At 36.1% G+C, this 21,950-nt stretch overlaps 1 protein-coding gene across 1 annotated transcript in view; it reads right to left on the reverse strand.

The window, feature by feature from the left end:
* Nucleotides 1-815: 815 nt before the first annotated feature.
* Nucleotides 816-21,950, reverse strand: part of MEI4 (meiotic double-stranded break formation protein 4) — an 83,850-nt gene continuing 62,715 nt past the window's right edge. The window contains exon 5 of the mRNA XM_033002636.2: nucleotides 816-1,784. Coding sequence (XP_032858527.2) covers nucleotides 1,533-1,784 — 252 coding nt within the window. The 3' untranslated portion in view covers nucleotides 816-1,532. The remainder of the gene's footprint in view (nucleotides 1,785-21,950) is intronic.

The following is a 21,950-nucleotide window of genomic DNA, read 5'->3' on the forward strand; positions in this document are numbered from 1 at the left end:
CTTTCATCACTGTGGAGGGAGGTAGAAGAACTGATCCTCAAAAACAAACAGAAAAGTAAAGCTGTAACAAAAAGGGCACAGTAGTTCCTGACTGGCTAGCAGGTTTTCATACTTAACATTATTTTCCTTAATTTGGCTAAGCTTCTCTGGTTTTCTAATGTGAATGTTAAGGAACACTTGTTTTGCAAATTAAACATTTCTGTTGAAAGGAAGTTTACTAAAAGAAAGCATTAAACAAATATTACCATATGACATATCAAATAGGAAGTTTACGAAACAGAACAGTGGCCAGTGTCTACACAAGTATAAGATTCACTCTTTGAGGAGCCAATTCAGCATCAAAGTAACTTGTTTTGTAAATATTAATAATTTTTACATATATAGAAAACCAAGCTTTATTATCCAAAGTAAATGCATTCAAATTAACAAGATAAATTATTTACAGTACTTAAAAAAGTGGTGTTTCAGAGAATTTTTCTGACATAAAAATTGATCTGACTGAAGAAGTGCAAGGGGAAAGATAAGGAGTAATGCTAAAAACAATTTATATTTATGGTGAAAATGCACTACTAGGAGACATAACAAAACTAAAGTGTTTATCTATTAGAAAAAAATGCCATTCATTACAATAGTTACCCTCTAAATTTATCAAGGATTCTGGATCAGTTAAGGTATTGTTGAACTCATATTTTAAAGGCCGGTATAAGATGATTTCTGTTAAAGTATGCTACTTTAATTATTGTCATGAATATAATTCCATCACACAGAAATAAAAATCTTAAAATCAGATAATATATAAATATCCAAAGGGGATTTTATCGATATTAATTTTGAACAGAAAGGTTTAAAGTAATCATTAAATGAGTTAAATTTATTCAGATTAAATCTTTGAAATCATTAGTCAACTTGGAGTCAATTAGACCTACCGTGCCTATACTTGTGCATACACGAGTAAAGCCAAGCAGTACACAACGAAAGTAAGAAAGTTGTAAAACTGAGCACAATATTTTATTTTGCTTAGGGAGTGACTCTTTTGATTAAATCAGTAACTATGTCTGTCCTATAAGGATTTGTAGTGATAAGTTACTAAATTTAAAAATAAACATTTCTGCCAACTAGCCATTGTCTCTAAAGCACACAGAAGCTATACAACTCTCAAAAGATCTGCATTGGTTTCAAAACTTGGAAGCTCTACACATATGTTATGTCTTGACTTTAAAATTCATAGTACTTATTTTAAACATCACCTTAAACAACTTTATTTGCTGCCATTTTCACTGTGTATGCAAACACCAACATACTGTTTTCCTTTATGAGAAACAGCATTAATTCCAAACAACACCTGGATTATTACATTTTTTTCTATATTTAAAATTGGAATGAAATTGCATTATCTCTGAAATGATATTATGCTGTATAGCATAGTAGTTTAAAGTAAATGTTTTCCAATAATGAAAGTTTTCCTGTCTGGCTCAAAAATTTTCCAATGCAATCCCACAACAAATGCACTGTTAAAAAGTAGGCTGCTTGTTTTAATCAATTTGTATTTGAGCTGAGTTCAAAAGAACACTCACTCTCCATAAATATAAGGAAAACAAAGGGAACTCATCTGAGAGATGAAGAATAATTTGATCAAGGTTCCTCAGAAATTTGATTTTTTCTTCTCCATCATAGTCTGAGCTTGAAACGTTACTTTCTTCTGTCTCATTTTGAAGAAGTTGTTCCAGAATCATGCACAAAGGAAAAATATTCTCATACTGGGTAACGTCATACATGGCCTGGATCTAGGAATAATGAAAAATCGATACGTAAGCACAGTGTGAAAATGTTTCTGCAGCCTATCATCTCAGATGATAGTTTAAGGAATAATGTTAAAATGTGAAGCAGTATTTATATAATCAGAACAGCTATATGCTCAGTATGATTACTTCTAAAAAATGTTTTCCTTTTTGTGACAACAGCCAAACAACTAGCTCTCTATCATACTACCAAGTGAAAAGTCAACATAACCTCCTGTTCATGAGTCAAATAGGGTTTTCTCTACCTAATTATCCATAGGCTGTGACATACAATAATGATCTATAGATAAACAACAACACAACAACAGCTTTGTTTGTTTTAGGCATATAATTAAAACTGGTAGATTTCTGTTTTCGGTGAAATAAAATAACAACTAAAAAAATATTCTTTTTTTTTTTTTACTCTCAAGCGTAGACAATCATCTAGTCAAGTGATACCTCTAGAAAGCAAATAAAAAGTCCAAATTCTCAATCTCAATAGAAAATACACAAGCCAGTACTACATATCTGTGTCATTTACAAAGTGGAAGAGTCAGTCTGTCAAATAAGCTCACTGACTAAACTACAAATTAATTAAAAGACTTACAGCTTTATCTAATATAAATTTACCTGCCCTGTGTTTGTTTGGAAACTGCAATTTCAAACTGAAGCTTTCAGAATCTCTGCCATACATAGGGAACAATCAGCAAGATAAAAAACTTAAACCTTGAGGAGCTGCTTCTCTGGAATGAAATTCTGTGTCCTCCTTAGCAGTAAAATCTACCAATAATATGAGATGACCTTGTTCTGAAAACGGGTTCCAATTACAGTAGCTAGGTGATCAGAACTGAAATGTAAAATCATAGCTGCTAGAAAATTAGTTACATGTTTTAGAAAACGGACTGACAGCTCTAGAGAGCCTGAACAACTGTTTAGGCCTGGGGTACAAAGCCAGAGCAGTCTAGGATTTGACATGGATCTGTGAATCAGTATCAAATCACTTTACCCACCCTGAGCCACATTTACAAACAATGTAAGTAATTTTTTATTCCACTAGAATCTAACAAAACCCCAGCACTTTACCTTCCTCAGGTAAGGGTACCTGCTATCTACCTCTGCTGTAGATGGTGACTCAGGGATTGCTCACTTTGTCATTCTGAGCTAGTAGTTCCTAAACCTAAAAACTGTGTTGAAGCTCCCCAGGGTATTGTCTTTCAGGTAACCTCCCACCTCAGGGACAACACTAAGACACCACAGCCACCCCATTGCAAAACCTCAATGTAGCAAAGTAATTTTTCTGAGTTTTGTAGGCATCTTGAAAATTAGGTTAATTACTGAAAAATACTATCCCTAGCTTTGCATGCTCCAGTTCTGTCTCTCTGGAACCTGGTAAGAGAAATCTGCAGTTCAAAAGCTGCTTCCAAGAATTCAATATTGACATTCTTATCACAACAGACAGCAAAAAATAGAAAAGGACAACATTAAGTATTTGCATATTTTTAAAGTCTAATTAAATCAAATTGCAGAATTAGGGAAAACCTCCTTCTAAAGCAGAGGTAACAAAACGATCTGTTTCTTCAAATACCAACCATCTGACTCTAGGACAACCATGCCTATACACTGACTGCTTTGACTATTAACTAATACTGGTGAGATAAATGTATTTATTTTACTTATTAGACTATATTACAGCTTTCTAAGTCGAGAAAATAACTCGTATTAATGATTTCCTGAATTTCTGGGATATAGATGATTCTAAAGGCATACAAAAGTCTGCTCTTAGGACTTTTAGTGTAGGAGTCATCTGACAAAGCACAGGCATCAACAAGCTGGAGATAGTTATCCTTGGTTCCTGTTGTAGTCAACAGAGGGAAGCAGGAGGTGGGTCTCATTTGCTTAAATGCAGGTATCTATTGCCATTTTGGACACTCAAGGGTATCCAAGGCATGTGCATGAATAGAGCTTTACATAAGAGTCAGCAGCTGTAAACCAGGATTACCACCTCAGGGCATCCAGTGGGGTATTAGATGCCCGAGTTTTGGCAATTGAGTAGTTCCCATGGTCTTTCAGGATGTAACTCATCCCATTCTAAACTAGATTCTCAGATATAGCATGTCCTGAAACACTTTACAGTCAGAAAGTATGATTGTAACCAGAAAAATTACTATGTAGAAACATAAATTGAAGCTCTATGCTTTTAGTTCCTGTAATTTGGGTATTAGAAGTACAACTTTACAAGCAAAAACCTTTGTTTGACTCTGAAGTGTTGGTCTTGTAAATTCACTCAGATCTTCCTCTTGCAAGAGGAATCAATAGAAAATGTTTTAGAAAGGCAAATTATGTCACTTCACTTATCCCTGCAACCTCAGGCTCTTTCAAGCAGTTAAGCAATTGTGTTACTTTCAGTGGGTCTTGAAAAGTGCAACTAATTGCAACTTAGTAAACTATCTAATTGATTATGGATAATAGAAACCACAAGCTAACTAATTCTCTTTCCTCTGCAAATACTACTGCACTAAAGGAAGATTATTTTAGCCACACAGAACTGACTTTGAATAGAAAGGGTAAGTCTGATGGCAAGGAGGAAGCAATTTTTTGAGGTAATTGCTTTCCAGGGGACAAATGCACTTTGAAATAATGTTTTATAAAACCAGGGCAAAAAAGATAAAAATCAGTCTAGAACATTTTTTGGCTCAAGGCTTATTAACCTTTCCAACCCATTTAATAATCTGAACAAAATGTGTCTCCGTTTCTTTTGTTACATGTCTTTTGTAGCACTAATTGATGTAATTACTACCAATGCAAATTTATGCCACAGAATTTGTAAAGGAATACCTTTACTGTTACCTAAAGTGCACAGTCAGATAACAGACCTATTCATCTTGCTCACCAATCTGTGTTTAAGTGGGTAGCAGCATATGTACCTGTACACACACCCACACACAGAGCTAGTCCATCGAGAAAGTTCAGGAGGTATGTCTGTAAAGCAGACCTTATACACAGGCTACAATTCCAGAATATATTAATATGAACTTTAAATAACTTTAACACTAGCTCTGTTTTTCAGAAAGAATTTTAATATAAACACTATTTTTACAGATCAGATGGGTGTGCAGTATGGGTTTTGGACACAATTTTTTTGTGAGATCAGTTCTTGCTGATTTTTTCTCACCAAGCATTTGGAAATGTGATTCTTAGCAGTAAGATGCATTTTGCATGCACTTCAGTTTTCAATTTAACTTTTGAAATTATTTTCTTATTATGATTTCGCAATCCCAACAAACATTTCAAAGTTAAATATTTTTTTTTAAATGATTAATTATATAAGATTGAGCCTTACATGAGATGGAAACAAGGGGCACAAGGATCTCCTGGCTCAATTTGATGATCTGCTAATCAGAATTCATATATTTACACCACCACCACCAAGCTCAGAATGCAGGAAGTGTCAAAGTTTTTGGCTGAAATTAATTCTCCAAGCTTCTCCTGTATTACAGGATGACCACCTGGAATAGCACAGATTTACTACATAAACTGAAAGCCAGGAAGAAGTTCTCTAACCTGACTTCTTTGCATACTATCATAAAACCCAGTACTAATACGTTAAAGGAAACTGCTCAAAAATGTAGGCAGCCGTGACAGTCAGAATGCTAAAAAGCCTTCTGTGTTCTAGGTTCCTGGGCCTTTTATTATACTTCCTCTTTGCAAAACAATAGATCAGATGGCCCTGGATCAAATTCCAGGCCAGCTCTCTCTTATTGGACTCTTATTGGAGTTAGGGTCTTCAGCAAAATTTTGGATGAAAAGTAGGGATCCGAAAGAATAGAATTAATTGAAGTAAGCTTCATAGGATGGTGGATGTAATTACTGAAGGTTATCTAATCAGATTCAGAAAAAATCCCAAGTGATATTCTTAGTTCACATACTTTTACATAATTTATTCAAATGCTCTAGATAGCAGCAATATAAAACAAGAACAGAAGAATAAATAATAGCTCCAAAGAAATTCTCTACAATACTTAAGCTATTTACCAGCCATAACTCATATTTCTAGTGATGCAGTCTGTTGAGGCTGGAATTTTCACATGAAGAAAACTGATGCTACCTTCTGAGTACAAACAAATAATTTTTGTCCTTTTATGTCTCAAAGGACCTACAGAGTGGAGATAATAGTTTATCAGTGCAAATACAAATTAGATGAAAAGAAAGAGATTAGGTTCATAGCAACTACTATTTGCTCCCATGCTTAGGTAGGCTGTGGATAAAGCGTCAGCAACACCTGTATGCTTTCTGGATTAAACCAGAGACAACTCTAACTCAGGAAAACTTCTTTTTGGTTTAGAATGGAATGTTGAAATGCTGTAATTTCTGACAAATTTAAAATAATTAGAATTAATCTAGAAGCACCATTATGTTTAATTAATGACTAAAGCTTTCCTCATTTTCTATCTCTATAATTTAGTTAACACCTGCTTAGGCTTTTTTCAGTCCTATGAAGATACCAAGTTTAAACGTATATTGCAACAAATAATTACACGACATAATGCTATATGAAATACTGACACACTGATATAAATTTGAATCAAACTGTAACAATGAGTGTTTATACATTCTTGCTGTTTAGAAAGTGATAAAATTGACAATTCTAGATGTCTATTTTAGCAGAAAAGTGTTCTGCTGAAAACTCAATCCATCATATTCTAACTGTTTTGCTTCTTGTAAATTTTTTTCTTGCAGCTTTTGTCACTTCCATTTCTCGTCAAATTTCTACTAATCAGCAGGGATTAACTTTTATGCTAGCAAGGTGTCTCTTCTATGACCCAAGAAATTCTATTTCAAATTTCACTGAAAGATTAAGTGCTAAAAGTTAGTACTTCTCTTCTTTTACATATGTATTTTTCAGAGAAGCATAAAGGGTAGAACAAAATAAACAAGAGGAATAGATAAAGCCTGGCCAATATTGCCTTTAACAGAAGCAGAGGCAGTAAGAACTGCAGCACCTCCAGCTGCTGGGCTGTAATCAGTTAAGTAGTTAAGGAGGATGGAGGACAAAATAGAACCAAATCTGCCATCTAGCCATTTCCAGCAGAAATCCCCGATGGCCCGCTCCCTCCTCAGGGAATCAAATGGAGCCAAAGCTCCCAGAAATTCCTTAGAGCAGGTAGAAGCAGGCAAATGAAATAGTCTATCACCAACCAACACATCATCTCAGCAAATAGTTCCAGTACCCCTTGCTTCATTGCAGAAGGCTGCTGGAACAGAGAGATACACATTCAGCCTGAATTCTTTGCAAGAAAATGAAGAAACCACAGAACAAGTGTAAGCTGATGTCCCATGTAAGACAGAACATGGGACTTACTCAAACTACTTCAAACAGTTTGAAGTGGAGCACTCCTGTCAGAAAATGTCTAAGCTTGGTTTACATGTTTCTAGAGACACACAATCCTGGGTATGCTGTTTTATGGCCAATTACCTCAACTCTTTTTTTTTTTTAATTTATTTTATTTGCTGCCTTGACTTTCTGGAAGTAGGAGGGGTTGCTCCATCTAGAACTAAGAGGAAGGTGGATCTGAGAGTAAACAACAAGGCAGTGACAAACTAAATATAGCCATTGATTAATTAATTAAATATAGCCGCAGAAATTAAAAAAAATATTTCTGTGGTCATTATGCCCGCGTATAGGAGGGATGCTTCTCTAAAACTCTTTTCAGTATTTTAACACAACAGTTGTCCTAACAAATATATAATTACAAAAACAAGTCCCTAAATGGAGAGATATTGACATCATAATGAAAAATAAGAAAGTGACTGGCTGGAAACGCTATCAACTGGTCAGCATTTAGTAAATTTTATGTTCGCTAAGATTATGCTGGCAAACCTAAGTTTTCAGTAAAATCAACATTGTTTTACTCCACCTGTCCAGTCTGAGTCAGAGGTTAATGGAAATGTATTTCAAGACTGACTGAATTGTTTCTTCAAGTGGCAATACATTCTCATTTTATGAATAAAAATTAATTTTCACAGGTAATTCTGCTCTTGACCCTTCATTTTTCCTTTGAGAAATCCCTATCCAGGCTACTCATTGCAGTGTTCAAGTCCTAAACACAATACAAACATTTTTCAGAGTGCGGCATGCATGTATCGAAAACAGACATCTTACTTCAAAACACAGAAAGTCTTTTAACTGGATGTTCCACGAGCACATAAAAAACCTCTAGGTGTACCATTAAAATTTACAATTCCAACAACATCCATGGTATAAGAAAGCACAAAGTAGGATAAAAGTGGTTATCTCTAACTGTTGTTTAGTGTTTAAATAACATGCTGATAAGCATCTCGAAAATATTTAAGGCAGACATGCATGGAAGACTTTACTAGAAATCTTTTTATTCTGATTTTAATACTATTGTATTTGGTTAAAAGATAATTACCTTACAAATTGCCATGACTCAGGATTCAGTTTTTAGCTGATTAGCATTTGTCTTTAATTGCTTTTTTTTTGTGATTTGAAATGCATATTTCCCTACCATCCCTCCCAGTAATCATAATCCACATTAACTACCTCAATATTTACCTGCCAAGAAAGTTCAAACTGATTTACACCCTCTTTCAATATCTAGAGCAAAATTCACATCACCTACAATTCCTTATTTAAATTTATACCAACCCACCCCACCCAAACTTTCAAAGTATTTTGATCTTTTGTTCAATGAGATAGGAAATTCTAGTTGTGTTGTCTTTACACATGCTGACTATCACTTTCTTCTCAAGTTGGTCTCTAAGATTCAACAACTCTGCTTTCAGATCAAGACCAAATGTGCCTGCAGAAAGTGTCAAGGAATTACTAACATTTGTGAAAGTTAAATTCCAGAGAAGGGACCATCATCTAAATTCTTGGAACAAATGAATCTACAGCATGTGCAGTGACTACAGTCCTGAGCAACATACTGTCAACAACACGTTAGATGTCCCAGCCAGCCTCACGCTAGAGAGGTTTCAGAAGCAACAGTAAGAATCTTGCAAAAATGATGTCTGCCCCAATGGCATACCCTGGAAAATATTTTTGACAGCAAAGAAGCAAGCATTTTAAATTCTATCACCCAAGGGGAAGATGCTTATCCCCAAGACATGTATGCATCGTGCCTCTTCCACATATCATTTAGCAGGGTCATCTGTTACTAGCCCTTAATATGACACACTGAATTACAAGAAATTCCCAAGACATCTTAAGCAATATTATTCTTATCTAGAAATATGATTTCCACAACATATTGTAAGAAATTAAATATACCAGCAGTAGAGCATTCAAGCTTCCATTTTAGAGTAAGAATCATAACAACTGCCTTGCAAGTAACGTAACAAAGACATAGAAAGCTTTAAAAAGTGAATTATAAACCCCGTTATTCTGTTAAAGAAAGCTAAAATATGAACTATTAAGAAATCTCATTTAGAGAGAACAACAGAAAAAATGAATGTATGAACCTTCTTGGGATAATGGGAATTCATAAACCTATTTTACTTCAATCTACAAGGCATAAACTTCAAATGTCACTTCTGTCATATATGCTATTTTTGAAATATATACTAGAATTTAAAAAATCAACTCTTCACAAACTGAAGCATTAAATATGTTGGGGTTTTGTTAGTTTTTTTTCAGAAAATAATCAGAGATAAAGATTGTGAAAGTATCTATCATATTATGGGTCCTTCCAAATTAAGTGGGCTACTTAAGCATATTTCTAATTAAAAAAAAAAAAAAAAAGTAATTAAAAAAAAAAGAAGCAAAGTTCTAGACCAGATAGTTGCATGAAAAGTCACTATCAGGGCAAAAGGAGAAAGAAACCAACAGAAGTAATTTAATGAAATTTCTCAGTTATGAACACTTCAGTATTAGAAAAAGGTTTTCATTGTGGTTTTTGTCCTGGTTGAAGAGGAGGAGGAATTGCCTCTATTCCTGTAAACTCACAGGAAAACAGAACTGTGAGAAAGTGTTGGAAAAAGGCTTGTCAATTCAACTATAAAGCAAAAAAACCTTGGTTTTAGCTCCCTCAGATATAAGCTTCCCTCCAAAAATGAGCCTTAATACAGTTTACATTGACTTTCAACTTCAATCAGTCATAAAAAACCTGACAACAGACTGGACCACATACTTTGTTCTGCCTCACCTTCCACCCCACCTTCAAAGTCCTCTTTGGGTCCTTTATTTCTCTATCCATGTTTTGTTTATCTCTTTGGGAGTCAAAGGATGGAAGACGGACGATAATTTAGATGTGGTTATGAATAAACTGCTAATTAGTAGTGGAAACTGAGAGAATGAGAAAGATGGAGGCCTTAGTAAATAAGCATTCAGATTTTGTAGCTAGAAGGTCAAGTATGGTATCAAACTTATTCTAACATACCAGAAGAACAACCTAAAAAAGCAGGAAGAATATAAGCTGTCAAGCCGTCAGTTTCCCCATTTAGTAGCTACTGCCCATGAGAAAAGCAAGGAGTAGGACAGAAAATAACTCTTATTCCTTCTTTTCGAGTGTTCTTCAGAGTGGCAAGGAAGCTCCTCCTGACCAGAAACCCTACAGTATTTTGATTGCAGATGATGTTTGAACGGGCCTTCCCAGACAGAACTGTGTTCTGTTCACGGGCAGACTTGTCTGTCCTTCGAGATTTCCATGCAATTCCCTGGGTCAGCCTTAAACAGATCCAGCTTTTGTTTTCAGCAAAAGGCGAAAGGTAACACATTCATAACATCACTTCATTGTCTGATGTGCATTTCTTTCATTTACCACAAGCAAGTGTAGGAGTACCATATGCAATAACCGTATCATTAAAAACATAAATATTGTTTGTTGACATAAGAAATTATATTCTCATCCTACAGGAAATGTTATAAAGTATACAGTAATGCTAGTAATCTAAGCAAGTTAAGTCTTGAAAATAAACATCATACATATAACATTTTTATAGGTAAAGAATCACACTAAGTTAATAAAATTAAGTTTTGAATAACAACAACAATAAAAAGTCCTCTATTAATTAAAATCACATCAAAAAACAATGGATTGCTGAAAAATAGAGCTATATTAGTTTAAAAAGATTTACTGACAGAAGTTTACATACCTTTAGAAAATGCAGAGAGGCACTGAAAATAGAGAGCAATCACTTTGTTTTATTGGCTATAACAAACACAGTCTTAGCAGTAATGCAATATATACACTTATTAGTACTTAATCATAATTAATTCCTTATTTGAAAATAATCTTTTGAACATGCTTTTCATCTCATAAGGCTTTTTTTGTTTTCTAAAAGTATGATAACCTTGTCTCACATACAGCTTGACTTACGAAAATCATCTCTTCCAATACTAGGGATGAGAAGTATCAAATGAAACTAGCAAGTAGCAGACACCTGGTCTGAAAACAAATCAAAGTAGTAGGTTATCACACCGTGTGCATTTAAACTGTTTGCCACAGGACATCATGAAAGCTTGCATAGGGTGAAAGGAAACTAAACAGCTGTATGATAGTGAAATCTACTGATACACATGTAAAAACAGTCCCCCTCCACCTTAGATAGTCCAAATTGATTCATACTGGGGAAATGTTCCTGGAAACATCTCCAAACTCTTCCCTGAACACCTACTGTAACCACTGTCAGAAGTAGAGTATTTGACCTCGGATCTGAGGTCATTCTTGAGCATGGCCATTCTTGTGCTCTCCTGTTTCCCAGTTTACTTTGCTGCCTTACCCACCACCAAGTTACTTCAGAGAAAAAAATCCCCTTCCCTTTTGCAGGCAAAGTAAAGCTTGTTTTCACCTCAGGAGGCCTGCAAGCAGTGGCTCTATATGCACCACAAACTTCTTCAGTTTCAGTGAGTTCAGTCCATTCTCCAAAGCCAGAGACAGAATCCACCAGTTCAGAATCACACAGAAAAAAATAATCTGAATGGAAGCAAACCTAGCGGGTTCTGAACTAACTGAAAACAGAATATGTACTTGAAGCTTGTATTTATCTGCTGCAAAAGAAAACAGACTTGAAAAACAAGACAAAACAAGACACCTAATAGAGCAAGAGGACTGATTATAGGCACTGCCCCATGTGAGGAAAAGGACAAAGCTGGTTGGAACACAAGCCTAAGATTTGTAAGAAAACAAGTGACATCTGCTTTCCGACATTTGCATCCAATGAATCAAAGTCTCTCTACATTTTTCATAAATAAGAATGGATAATGCTAAAGAAGACAGGCTTCCTTCTAATTATGCGGTTATTTTTCCTCTTCCATAGTTAGAGACTGAAAATTGTAATCCAAGGTAATGTTTGACTAAATCAACTTTTGTCTCTGGTTTAGGAAGAAGTGTTTTATTTTTCTACTTATCCTTCCTCTTGTTTTGGAAAAAATCTTACATTTTATTATACAGAAAATAGTCTTTAGGAAAGTGTTTATATTTCACATAACATTTTCATGAACTAGTTGCCTAAAATGGATGAATATTTCCCTTAGAGATGACTATGAAACATGACAACAAAACATGGTGTTTCAATGATTCTAGCATCTGCCTAAAACACCAGCTTTCCACTACAATTATGTCACTAAATCCCATAACCTCCTCCCAATTTTCAGAGAATACCATCAGAGTCTTCCAAATTTTAATTGGATGACTCAAGAGGCATGGTAGGGTATCATAATTTCATGAAAATTAGACAGGATAGACAAGCAGTGCTACTGTCTTATTTAATGTACTTAAAACGATGTGAAATATATATGTAGAATAAATCTTGAATGGATTAATAGAATTTAACAATATGAAAAATTATGTTGCTTATTCAGCTTAAATATGTGAGAAACCACAGAAGCAAATTATTTAATTGAAAATCACACAAAATATAAAAATATGAACTCATGAATACATCACAGTGTATCTAAAAGTTTATATCCATACTGTAAAGCTTAATTTTAGAAGCAATTACTCCTTTGACCAAAACATGACAAAACAGAAAACCAAACAGATTGTTTCCTACAATCTTTTTAGGCTTTACAGAAACTAAATGGGTATGACTGTAAGTAAATATGGTTTCTCTTTCAAATTTTACTGTCCTATTAATTTTCCATTGTACTCTTCTGGAAAACCCCAAACCAGTAGTCTCCTAGACATTTTCACATTTTTAATTAGTTTGCTTGTTTGTTATTTTAAAAAAAAAAAACCAAAAACAAAACAGTAGAAAATAAGCAAATCTGCAAACTTAAGTAAAAGATACAAATCTCGAAGCAACTTAACTAGCAGAATAATTAGCACTACTTAAAACACTATATGCTGCTTCTATAGAAAGTAGTTTAAAAATGTAATTAGAATATGATACTTAAGTAAATAATTTCAGACATTAATAGTTTCAAGAAGGTTACAGAAAACAGTCCCTAATCCTTACCACCATTAAAACAGCACATGACCTTTGGTGTAAAAAAAAACAAATAGCATTGTACTAGCAGAATTAAGGTAACTGATGTTCAGAACAGATTCTGAGAGATGATTCTGTTCTCTCTGCAGGTGCCACATTACTCGGCAATTACTAAATGAGCGGACAGTAGGCAAAATGCAGTGCTAATGTCAGATTTACTGTGCAATCAGAATGCACTGTTAGATATAGCATGATATTTATTAAAAATTTGTCCAGAAAAGATTACAAAAATTCCAACATTTTAGAGGATGGACCAGCCTTTCAAAAGGATAGCTAAGCTTCAGTTTCAGAGAGTTGTTTTTTCTTTTTTAAATTAGATGGTCTGGAACAGGAAATAAAGCATCTTCCTAACTGTGGACCAGATGTAATAATTAAAAATACCTGCTACTTCATTTTATGCAGAAAAATATTTAGGATCAGTTGATTTTATTTAATAATTACCATTAGACAATACATACAAGAATGTAGCAATGCTTCTTTAAGTGCCTTTAGTAACACAGTTAGCATTCATCTTTTCTCTTTGTTACTTTAAACAGATATAATCCTGTAAATTTAATGCAATTTAACATAATTGCTTAATTTTTTAGGCAGGATTGAAAACCACTGCGAAAAATATTAAAAGATTACATTAACAAATCATACTATATACACAGGCAATCTAGCTCTTCAAAAGTATTTCAGAAGACTGCAGGAAATACATTAACAGGAATATGACAGAACATCATTACAGACTGACTCATTATAAGAGCAGAGAAGAAACAAAATCAAATCCTATCAAAATTAAGGTGCATAGATCATCTTTGTTATGCTGTAACTGACTCTTAGTAAATTTCTAGTTATTAGAAGGTCTAGCCTACCTGGTACAGTAATCATAACATTACTAATGACTGAAAGACATCAGCTGCACTATAAAGCAAACCTCTTATTTTAATGCTCAAACTTACTTTATTGGAAGTCACTATCCTGAATCTGAACTTTTATATGTTCCATTACTATCAGTGCTCTTGTAGAGAATACATACGCTATAGTAGAGGGAAAACTTCTGAGATAATACAGCAATTTGAAGACTGTGAATAAATAAGACTACTGCTACATTTTAATGGCTTTAAGGTAGCCATGCACTACATTCCTTCAAATTTCCCTGACAAGGAACTCATGCTGTGACTGTTCCTGCTACTGAACTTAACTCATTTAAATCAAATTCAGGTTCTGCTATACTTTATTGGCACACAGCCATTGATTTAGAGAAGTTTTTAAGTCTTCTAGTCTAAGAACTCTTAAAAATTTCTCATTTGGTTTTGTCACAGGTCCATCTCTCCTTCTTAATACTATGTATTTTATATTCCTTACTGGAGGTGGAGGAGATGGGATTACCATCGTGTAGAACTATGGTTCATTTAATGTTTGTTTCAGTTCTCAATCGTTTGGCTAATAATTTGACTTCCTTAATCCTAAAGGATTAATTAGATTCTTCCACCTCCTGTTCCCTCAGTGGGATTTCAGACTAGTGTTCAGAACTGTATAAGGTCAGCCTTGGGTCACTGCCACTCTGCATGTTGCTTTACCTTCCCATGAAACTTTCCTGATAGCTATAATCTTTTTCCAGAATAAAGTATGCCCCAGGATTTGTTCCCAACACAGGGACACGGGGATTTTGCAACAACCAGGAAATCAGTTTATATATATGTTGTTCACCTCAACTCTTGAATGTCTGAGATTATATCAGAGTTATCAACTCAAATGCTCATGTGCAGACTAAGGGACTTGGTATCTGGGTTCTATACTTATCTTAATTACATTCCTTTCTGGGAAAAAAACAAAAAAACAAAAACAAACAAACAAAAAAAACCCACGAACAAACCTGTGAGGTGCAGAGTCTTCCTTAATTTTACAGACAACTGCTCTTGTTTTCAGGATCAGAAGAATATTAATGTGTTGTGAAAGGTCTTCATGAGCATCATATTTGAAAAGCGGCAGGGTTAACAGCAGTTCAAGATGACAGTAAGGAAAACTAAATGGAACAAATTCTGGATGTGGTAACACAAATGCATACACAGACACAGAGTAAATTAACTTCTTAAAGAAGGGATCATAGCCAAAACTGGAAAATAAATAAGAAGAGGAATGTACCAGGCCTCTTGGGTATGTCTACAATGTGAGGATAGGTATCTAGTCAAACTTTTCTCAAACTATGTCCTCATCTGGGTGATGCTAATGCCATTATTTCAGTGGATCACCATTATTTCAGTGAATCCAACTCTGACTGTACTTGTGGAACAGTCAAGAAGCATGGCCTGCCTATGTACAAACCACAGATCTGGGTTCCTCTGAAAAGTGATTGTCATTAAGTCAAGGGATCTTAATATGGCTCTGAAATCTTCAATGAAAGACCTCATCCACTCTATCATTTTAATTAATTAAGTAAACAATACGTAGATGACCAGAGAAAGGCATTTCTCAACTAATTTCTCAACAGACTCAACTAGGCGTTCCTCATGAAAATTGTACAATGTCTCGCTTGACCGGGAATATCAGTACAACCACTGCTGCATGTAACAACCTCGTGATGAATGAGTAACTCTTGGAAGGAAAATTCTTCTTGAAATCAGTATAAAACCATTGGTGAGGGAGGGCAGTTTATGCAGAACTTTGAATTTGTATAGACAGCTTGATAATTAGCTGGAGAAGCTGATGATGTAAATAAGCGTAACTTATTCCCAATTCCACTGTCATGCTTCAGGGTCTTCTCTCTAGAAATTAACTGTTTTATACTCATACCCATCAACTAGTTCCCAAGCAGCCACAGAAGTAATAACAAACCTCCTTCACCCAAACCAAATGAAAAGTCAACCAATCTATGCCGTTTGTTTGGTTTTTTTTTGTTTTTTTTTTTTTTTTAAATCTATCTATTCATTAGATAGGTTGAAACTGGAGACTTTTATAATGACTTTGCCAGATCTCTTGTTAACAGATATTCTGGCCAACATCTGATGACAAAGGATGCATACTCCAAAAGGATATACAGGGACCTTATGATCAAAACAGACTGAATGACTGGCTGAAAGACCTCAGGGATGAACGTAGGGAAAAAAATGTAGGCTCCTCCCAGAAGCATAGAGAGTATATACATGCTCAATTGTGAAATACTCCCTCTTATGACTTTCATGAAGATGAAACTTACTTTCTAGAATGATTTATGTCATATTTAGCTGAATCGCTAAAGAATGTTTGAAGTGTGTTGCCTCTCCTGTGCTTGCATCTAACAAACAATTAAAAAGAGGAAGGATATTTCAGAGTAAAAGGCAGAATGCTTGTGAGAAGTCAGAACTCACAAAAGCAAGTCAGTTGTGGCATCATGAGGAGCATCACAAGTCTGAAGACAAAGAAGCTTCTAAATACTGACAAATCCCCAAGCCAGCTGGTCTAAACTGAAGTGGGCTAAAAGAATTCAAGCAATTCCAAGGGTAATTCTCCTCATATAAAATGGTCTTTGAATAGCAAGAATGGAAGTGATGCCAGGCACAGTATATGCATCTTCTGCTGGTGTTGAAACATAAGACTGAAGACTTCCTTCTGGATAAAGTCAGTGGCTTTTGCTGCTTCTCTTTGGTTTTCTTAGAGTTAACTGACAAAGTTACTAACAGCAGCAATTGTACAAAGCTTTGTGAATTTCTTCTTAATGCTGAAAAAAGATATTAGAACCTGAAAAGTCAGCTTTCTGCCTTCATCATTCATCAGTTGGAAAACTTCATTGATTGGGACAAACATATTTCATTTCACAGCTCTATGTGAACAATAAGTTCATACTACCTGACTTAAGACACAGCCTTATTGTCAAGCAAAAGTGCACAACAGCAAAAAAGGAGAAATACATTTGACTATTATCAGAACTGCAGTAATAGGAAGAGTCATATAGTCAATAGAACATTCTTCCTGAACCGATGCTCTTTCTCACCACATTTGTACCAGAAAAAATGCTTAACAGATCAGGTGGGTAACACTTAAAATATTTTTATAGAAGTCATCCACATGCATTGTTCCACCATTTGAAGGTGGGAGACTACTGTGACAAGGAAATAGTTATTCCACTCATATCTGGTCTTCCCATCCTTGCCACCAGGTGCCCCATCATCCTGAAAAATTGAAACAGATTTGGAAACATTCCACTGACTGAGGGTTTTCAAGGAAAATTTTCTGAATTCTTTAGCACATCTAGGACTCCTTGTATAAAATGCAGTATCTTCTAATGACATTTTCTGAGAACAAGATAAAGGTTAGAATCACAGTACTTCCTGTATCTACTCTTCTTACTCATCCTTTAGGATCCACTGAATGTGGATCCTCAAGAGAAGCACAAAGTATTGGCTGAAAATTACTGCTTTAGAAAGAAACACATCTGCAGTGATATCAATAGTCTAAAGATAAAAGGTAAAGCTGCAAAGAAAAAATGATTACAGAAAATGAGCTCATTTGGCAAGATTTTTCATGGAATATCCACACAGAGAAAGTAGCTAGAATATTCTCGCACAGAATATGAAGATCAGGAAAGAAAATATACTAGATACCACATTTGAACAAAAGTGTCTCTCAGATGCAAGGTTTTTTTTTTTTACTTTCAAATTTCAATGCCACTCAGTTCTTCCATAATGATAAAGGCCAGAAAAATACTCAAGTTTATCACCATCATACTCTGGTTTACAAACCTCTATTGTAACCCTCATTTGTTTCCTCTTTAAGTTACAATCTTTCATTCCCTCAGAATAGATGACTTTACAAGTCTCTAAATCTTCTGGTTTTATCCAAACCCTTTCCAGTCTGTTACATAATTTCTGAGAAGACGTTATTAGATGACCAAGTTTGCTACAAGTCATCATCTATAACTTTGCCAGTTTATCTCATAATCCTAATAATATTTTAGGAGAGTTGTTCTGCATAGAAATAATAGATAAGAACCTATTTTATGCACTTGTTAAATAACATTCAATTTAAAGAACTCACTCTTAGGGGTTAAACAAAATAATAATTCATTACAGTTAGGAGTAAAAATTAGAGTAACCACAATCTTCAAAATTTAAATCTGCAATAGCTAGCACCACCTGGCTACACTAGCTGATGAAAGAATAATGACAAAATACTTGCAGTGGTTCTTAATTCGCTGCTCTTGCATGCAGTATGATTTATCTTAGGATTTAAAACTGTGCTTAGTTGCATATTAAGAGATAGCAATACGTGCAACAAGATTTTATTAATACCACTGCCTGTCATATTTCATATTGAAAACAATCTACACTGGCTCACCTATAAAATGAACTCATAACAAAAGTCTACTTCATGCAAAGTAGCACATTAATATTCTATACAGATTGTAATTTCCATTCCACTGTTTTTATAATGTTCATGTTTGTAAGCAGTATTGAATAACAGTCAATGACTTTTTATTTTGCAATGCTCCCCTTGCATTTAGACTAAAAATCTTTGAGAAGACAATCACTGACTGGTGGGAATAATATTGCAGGAACATAGGTACATTTTTTAAGTTTATTTTGACCTTGTGCAAGTCTGGAAGTATTTCTTTGGTCTTCGTTTTTAAAAAAGTTAACTAATACAGGTACAGCGATTACTCCAGTAGCTGCAGTATTCACTACAGAGACAAATTCTGAAGTGCTTTAGAAAGATACAGTACAATAGTAACACCATTAAAGCATACTGTCACAGATGCTTAGAAGACTAATGCAAATTTGATAATCTCTTTTAAGAACAAAATGTGGATGTTAACAGAGTGTGTAAGTAAAAGGAAAGAGGAGTATATGCAATACAAATATGAATGACCTATAAGAAAATTTGCACAGAATAATACTTCAGGATGTGATTTGATTTGAAAACAAGAGATAGAAAGACTGAAAAAATGTAATGTGCCTGACAAAAATGTCCTGTGCTGCTAATCCTCCTATGTTATCCAAGTATTGTGGAAAGTGACACAATAAACAAGTATTTTCTATGAATTACATTCCCTGTTTAGTCCCAGACTGGTTTTTCTGTGCTTATCAAGCAAATGTGAGTATTATATAAGTGGCATTTCAAGTGGTATGGTAGAGAACTTAGTAAGCTGCAAATAACAGTGCAATCTGTTAGTCTAAATTGCTGATTAGGCTGTACAAATCTCTTCCTAAGAAAGTAATTCTCTGTAAGAAAATAGGACATCAGAAACACTGTAATGTACTAACTTCATTTAAAAGGACATATGCAAATGTCCTCCTTCCCATTTCCAATTGAAATAAAAGATTCAGGTGCTTCAACTAAGGAACAACTTAGGGTTTGTAAACTGCAATACCACAGATGAGTTGCACAGAAAAAATAAAATTTAAGAAACACCCATTTCTTTAACTTTTCCTATTTCTTAGAATAGCTTCCTCTCACTCCCATGTACTGCCGTCAAGCCTATCCTGAAATATTAATCTTTTTCATAGCATTGTACCAGGAGCATACTGAAAGATTTCACACTGGGAACTATGCATATACAAGTGGAAGCACTGCAATATTTTTTCAGTTATGTCCCTCTGTGATCTAACACTTAATCTTACAGTAAAAATAATGTCTATTGTTTTGGAAAAAACAAGAAACATGCAAGACAAAAGTATGAATATTTACTAAAAATAAGATGAATAACAATTTAGCTTCTATACACAGTCAACCAAAAATAAGAAGTTCTGAAACTAGGAAAATCAATAGCCTTAGAGCAAACAGTATAGTGAAATAACAGGGAAGAATTATTAAAAATACAAAGTTGACAGAGATGCTAAAAGATGTGAGAATCATAGAATGGATTGGGTTGGAAGGTACCTTAAAGATCATTTATTTCCAACCATACTGCCATGGGGACACCTTCCACTAAAGGATGTTCCAAGCCCCATCCAACCTGGCCTTGAACACTTCCAGGGAGGGGGCAGCCACAGCTTCTGTGAGCAACCCATTCCAGTGTCTCACCACCATCACACAAAAGAATGGCTTACTTATAGCTAATCCAAATCTGCCCTCTTTCAGTTTAAAATCATTACCCCTCATCCTATCACTACACTCCCTGATAAAGAGTCCCGGCTATAAGGTCTCCCTGGACTCTTCTCTTCTCCAGGCTACTCCCCAGCTCTCTCAGCCTGTCCTCATAAGGGGGGTGCTCCAGGCCCCGGATCACCTTCATGGCACTCCTCTGGACTCACTCAAGCAGGTCCATGTCCTTCTTGTGATGGGGCCCTAGAGCTCAACACAGCACTCCGGGGGGGGTCTCACAAGAGTGGAGTAGAGGGGGACAATCCCCTCCCTCGTCCTGCTGGCCCCACTGCTCTTGATGCAGCCCAGGACACTGTTGGCTTTCTGGGCTGAGAGTGCACATTGCTGGCTCACAGTCAGTTTTCCATCCACCAACATACCCAACTCCTCCTCCGCAGGGCTGCTCTCAATCCACTCCTCTCCCAGCCTGTATCTGTGTTTGGGATTGCCCCGACCCACGGGCAGGACCTTGCACTTGGCCTTGTTGAACTTCACGAGGTTTGCACGGGCCCACCTCTCCGTCCTGTCCAGGTCCCTCGGGATGGCATCCCTGCCCTCCAGTGTCTCGACCGCACCACACAGCTCGGTGTCATCAGCAAACTTGCCGGGGGTGGCCTCAGTCCCACCGTCCGTGTCACCAACAAAGATGTTAAACAGCGCCGGTCCCAACACCGACCCCTGAGGGATGCCACTCGTCTCCACTCGCCACTTGGACATTGAGCCATGGATCACAACTCTCTGAGGGCAACCATCCAGCTGGTTCCTCATCCACCAAGTGGTCCACCCATCAAATCCACGTCTCTCCAATTTAAACACAAGGATGTTGTGCAGGACAGTGTCAAATGCTTTGCACAAGTCCAGGTAGATGATGTCTGTTGCTCTACCCTTATCCATGAACACTGTAACCCCGTTGTAGAAAGCCACCAAATTTGTCAAGCACCATTTGCCTTTAGTGGAGCCATGTTGGCTGTCACCCATCACCTCCCTGTTTCCATGTGCCCTAGCATAGTTTCCAGAAGGATCTGCTCCATGATCTTGCTGGGAACAGTGGTGAGACTGATTGGCCTGCAGTTCCCCAGGTGCTCCTTTTTTCCCATTTTTAAATGGGGGGTTTGTTTCCCCTTTTCCAGTCAGCGGGAACTTCACCAGACTGCCACGACTTCTCAAATACAATGGACGGTAGCTTAGCCACTTCATCTACCAGTTCCCTCAGGACCCACGGATGCAGCTCATCAAGTCCCATGGAATTGTGAACCTTCAGGTTCCTTAGATGCTCTCAGACCTCATCTCCCCCTACAGTGAGCTACTTCTTCATTCTCCCAGTCCGTGCCTTTGCTTTCTCTGCCTTGGGCAGTGTAGCTGGCACACTTGCCGGTGAGGCAAAAAAGTCGTTGACTACCTCAGCCTTCTCCACACCTCAGGTAACCAGGTCTCTCGTTTCCTTCTGGAGAGGGCTCACATTTTCCCTAGTCTTCCTTTTATCACTGACGTACCTATGGAAGCTTGTCTTGTGGCCCCTCATGTCCCTGGCCACATTCAATTCTATCGGGGCTTTAGCTTTCCTAACCTGACCTCTGGCTGCTCAGACAGTTTCTTTCTATTCCTTCCAGGCTACCTGTCCTTGCTTCCACCCTCTGTAGGCTTCTTTTCAGTGTCGGAGCTTGTCCTGGAGCTCTTTGT

This window comes from Tyto alba, unplaced genomic scaffold (genome assembly GCF_018691265.1).
Source record: "Tyto alba isolate M040663 unplaced genomic scaffold, T.alba_DEE_v4.0 Super-Scaffold_40, whole genome shotgun sequence".
NCBI lineage: Eukaryota > Metazoa > Chordata > Aves > Strigiformes > Tytonidae > Tyto > Tyto alba.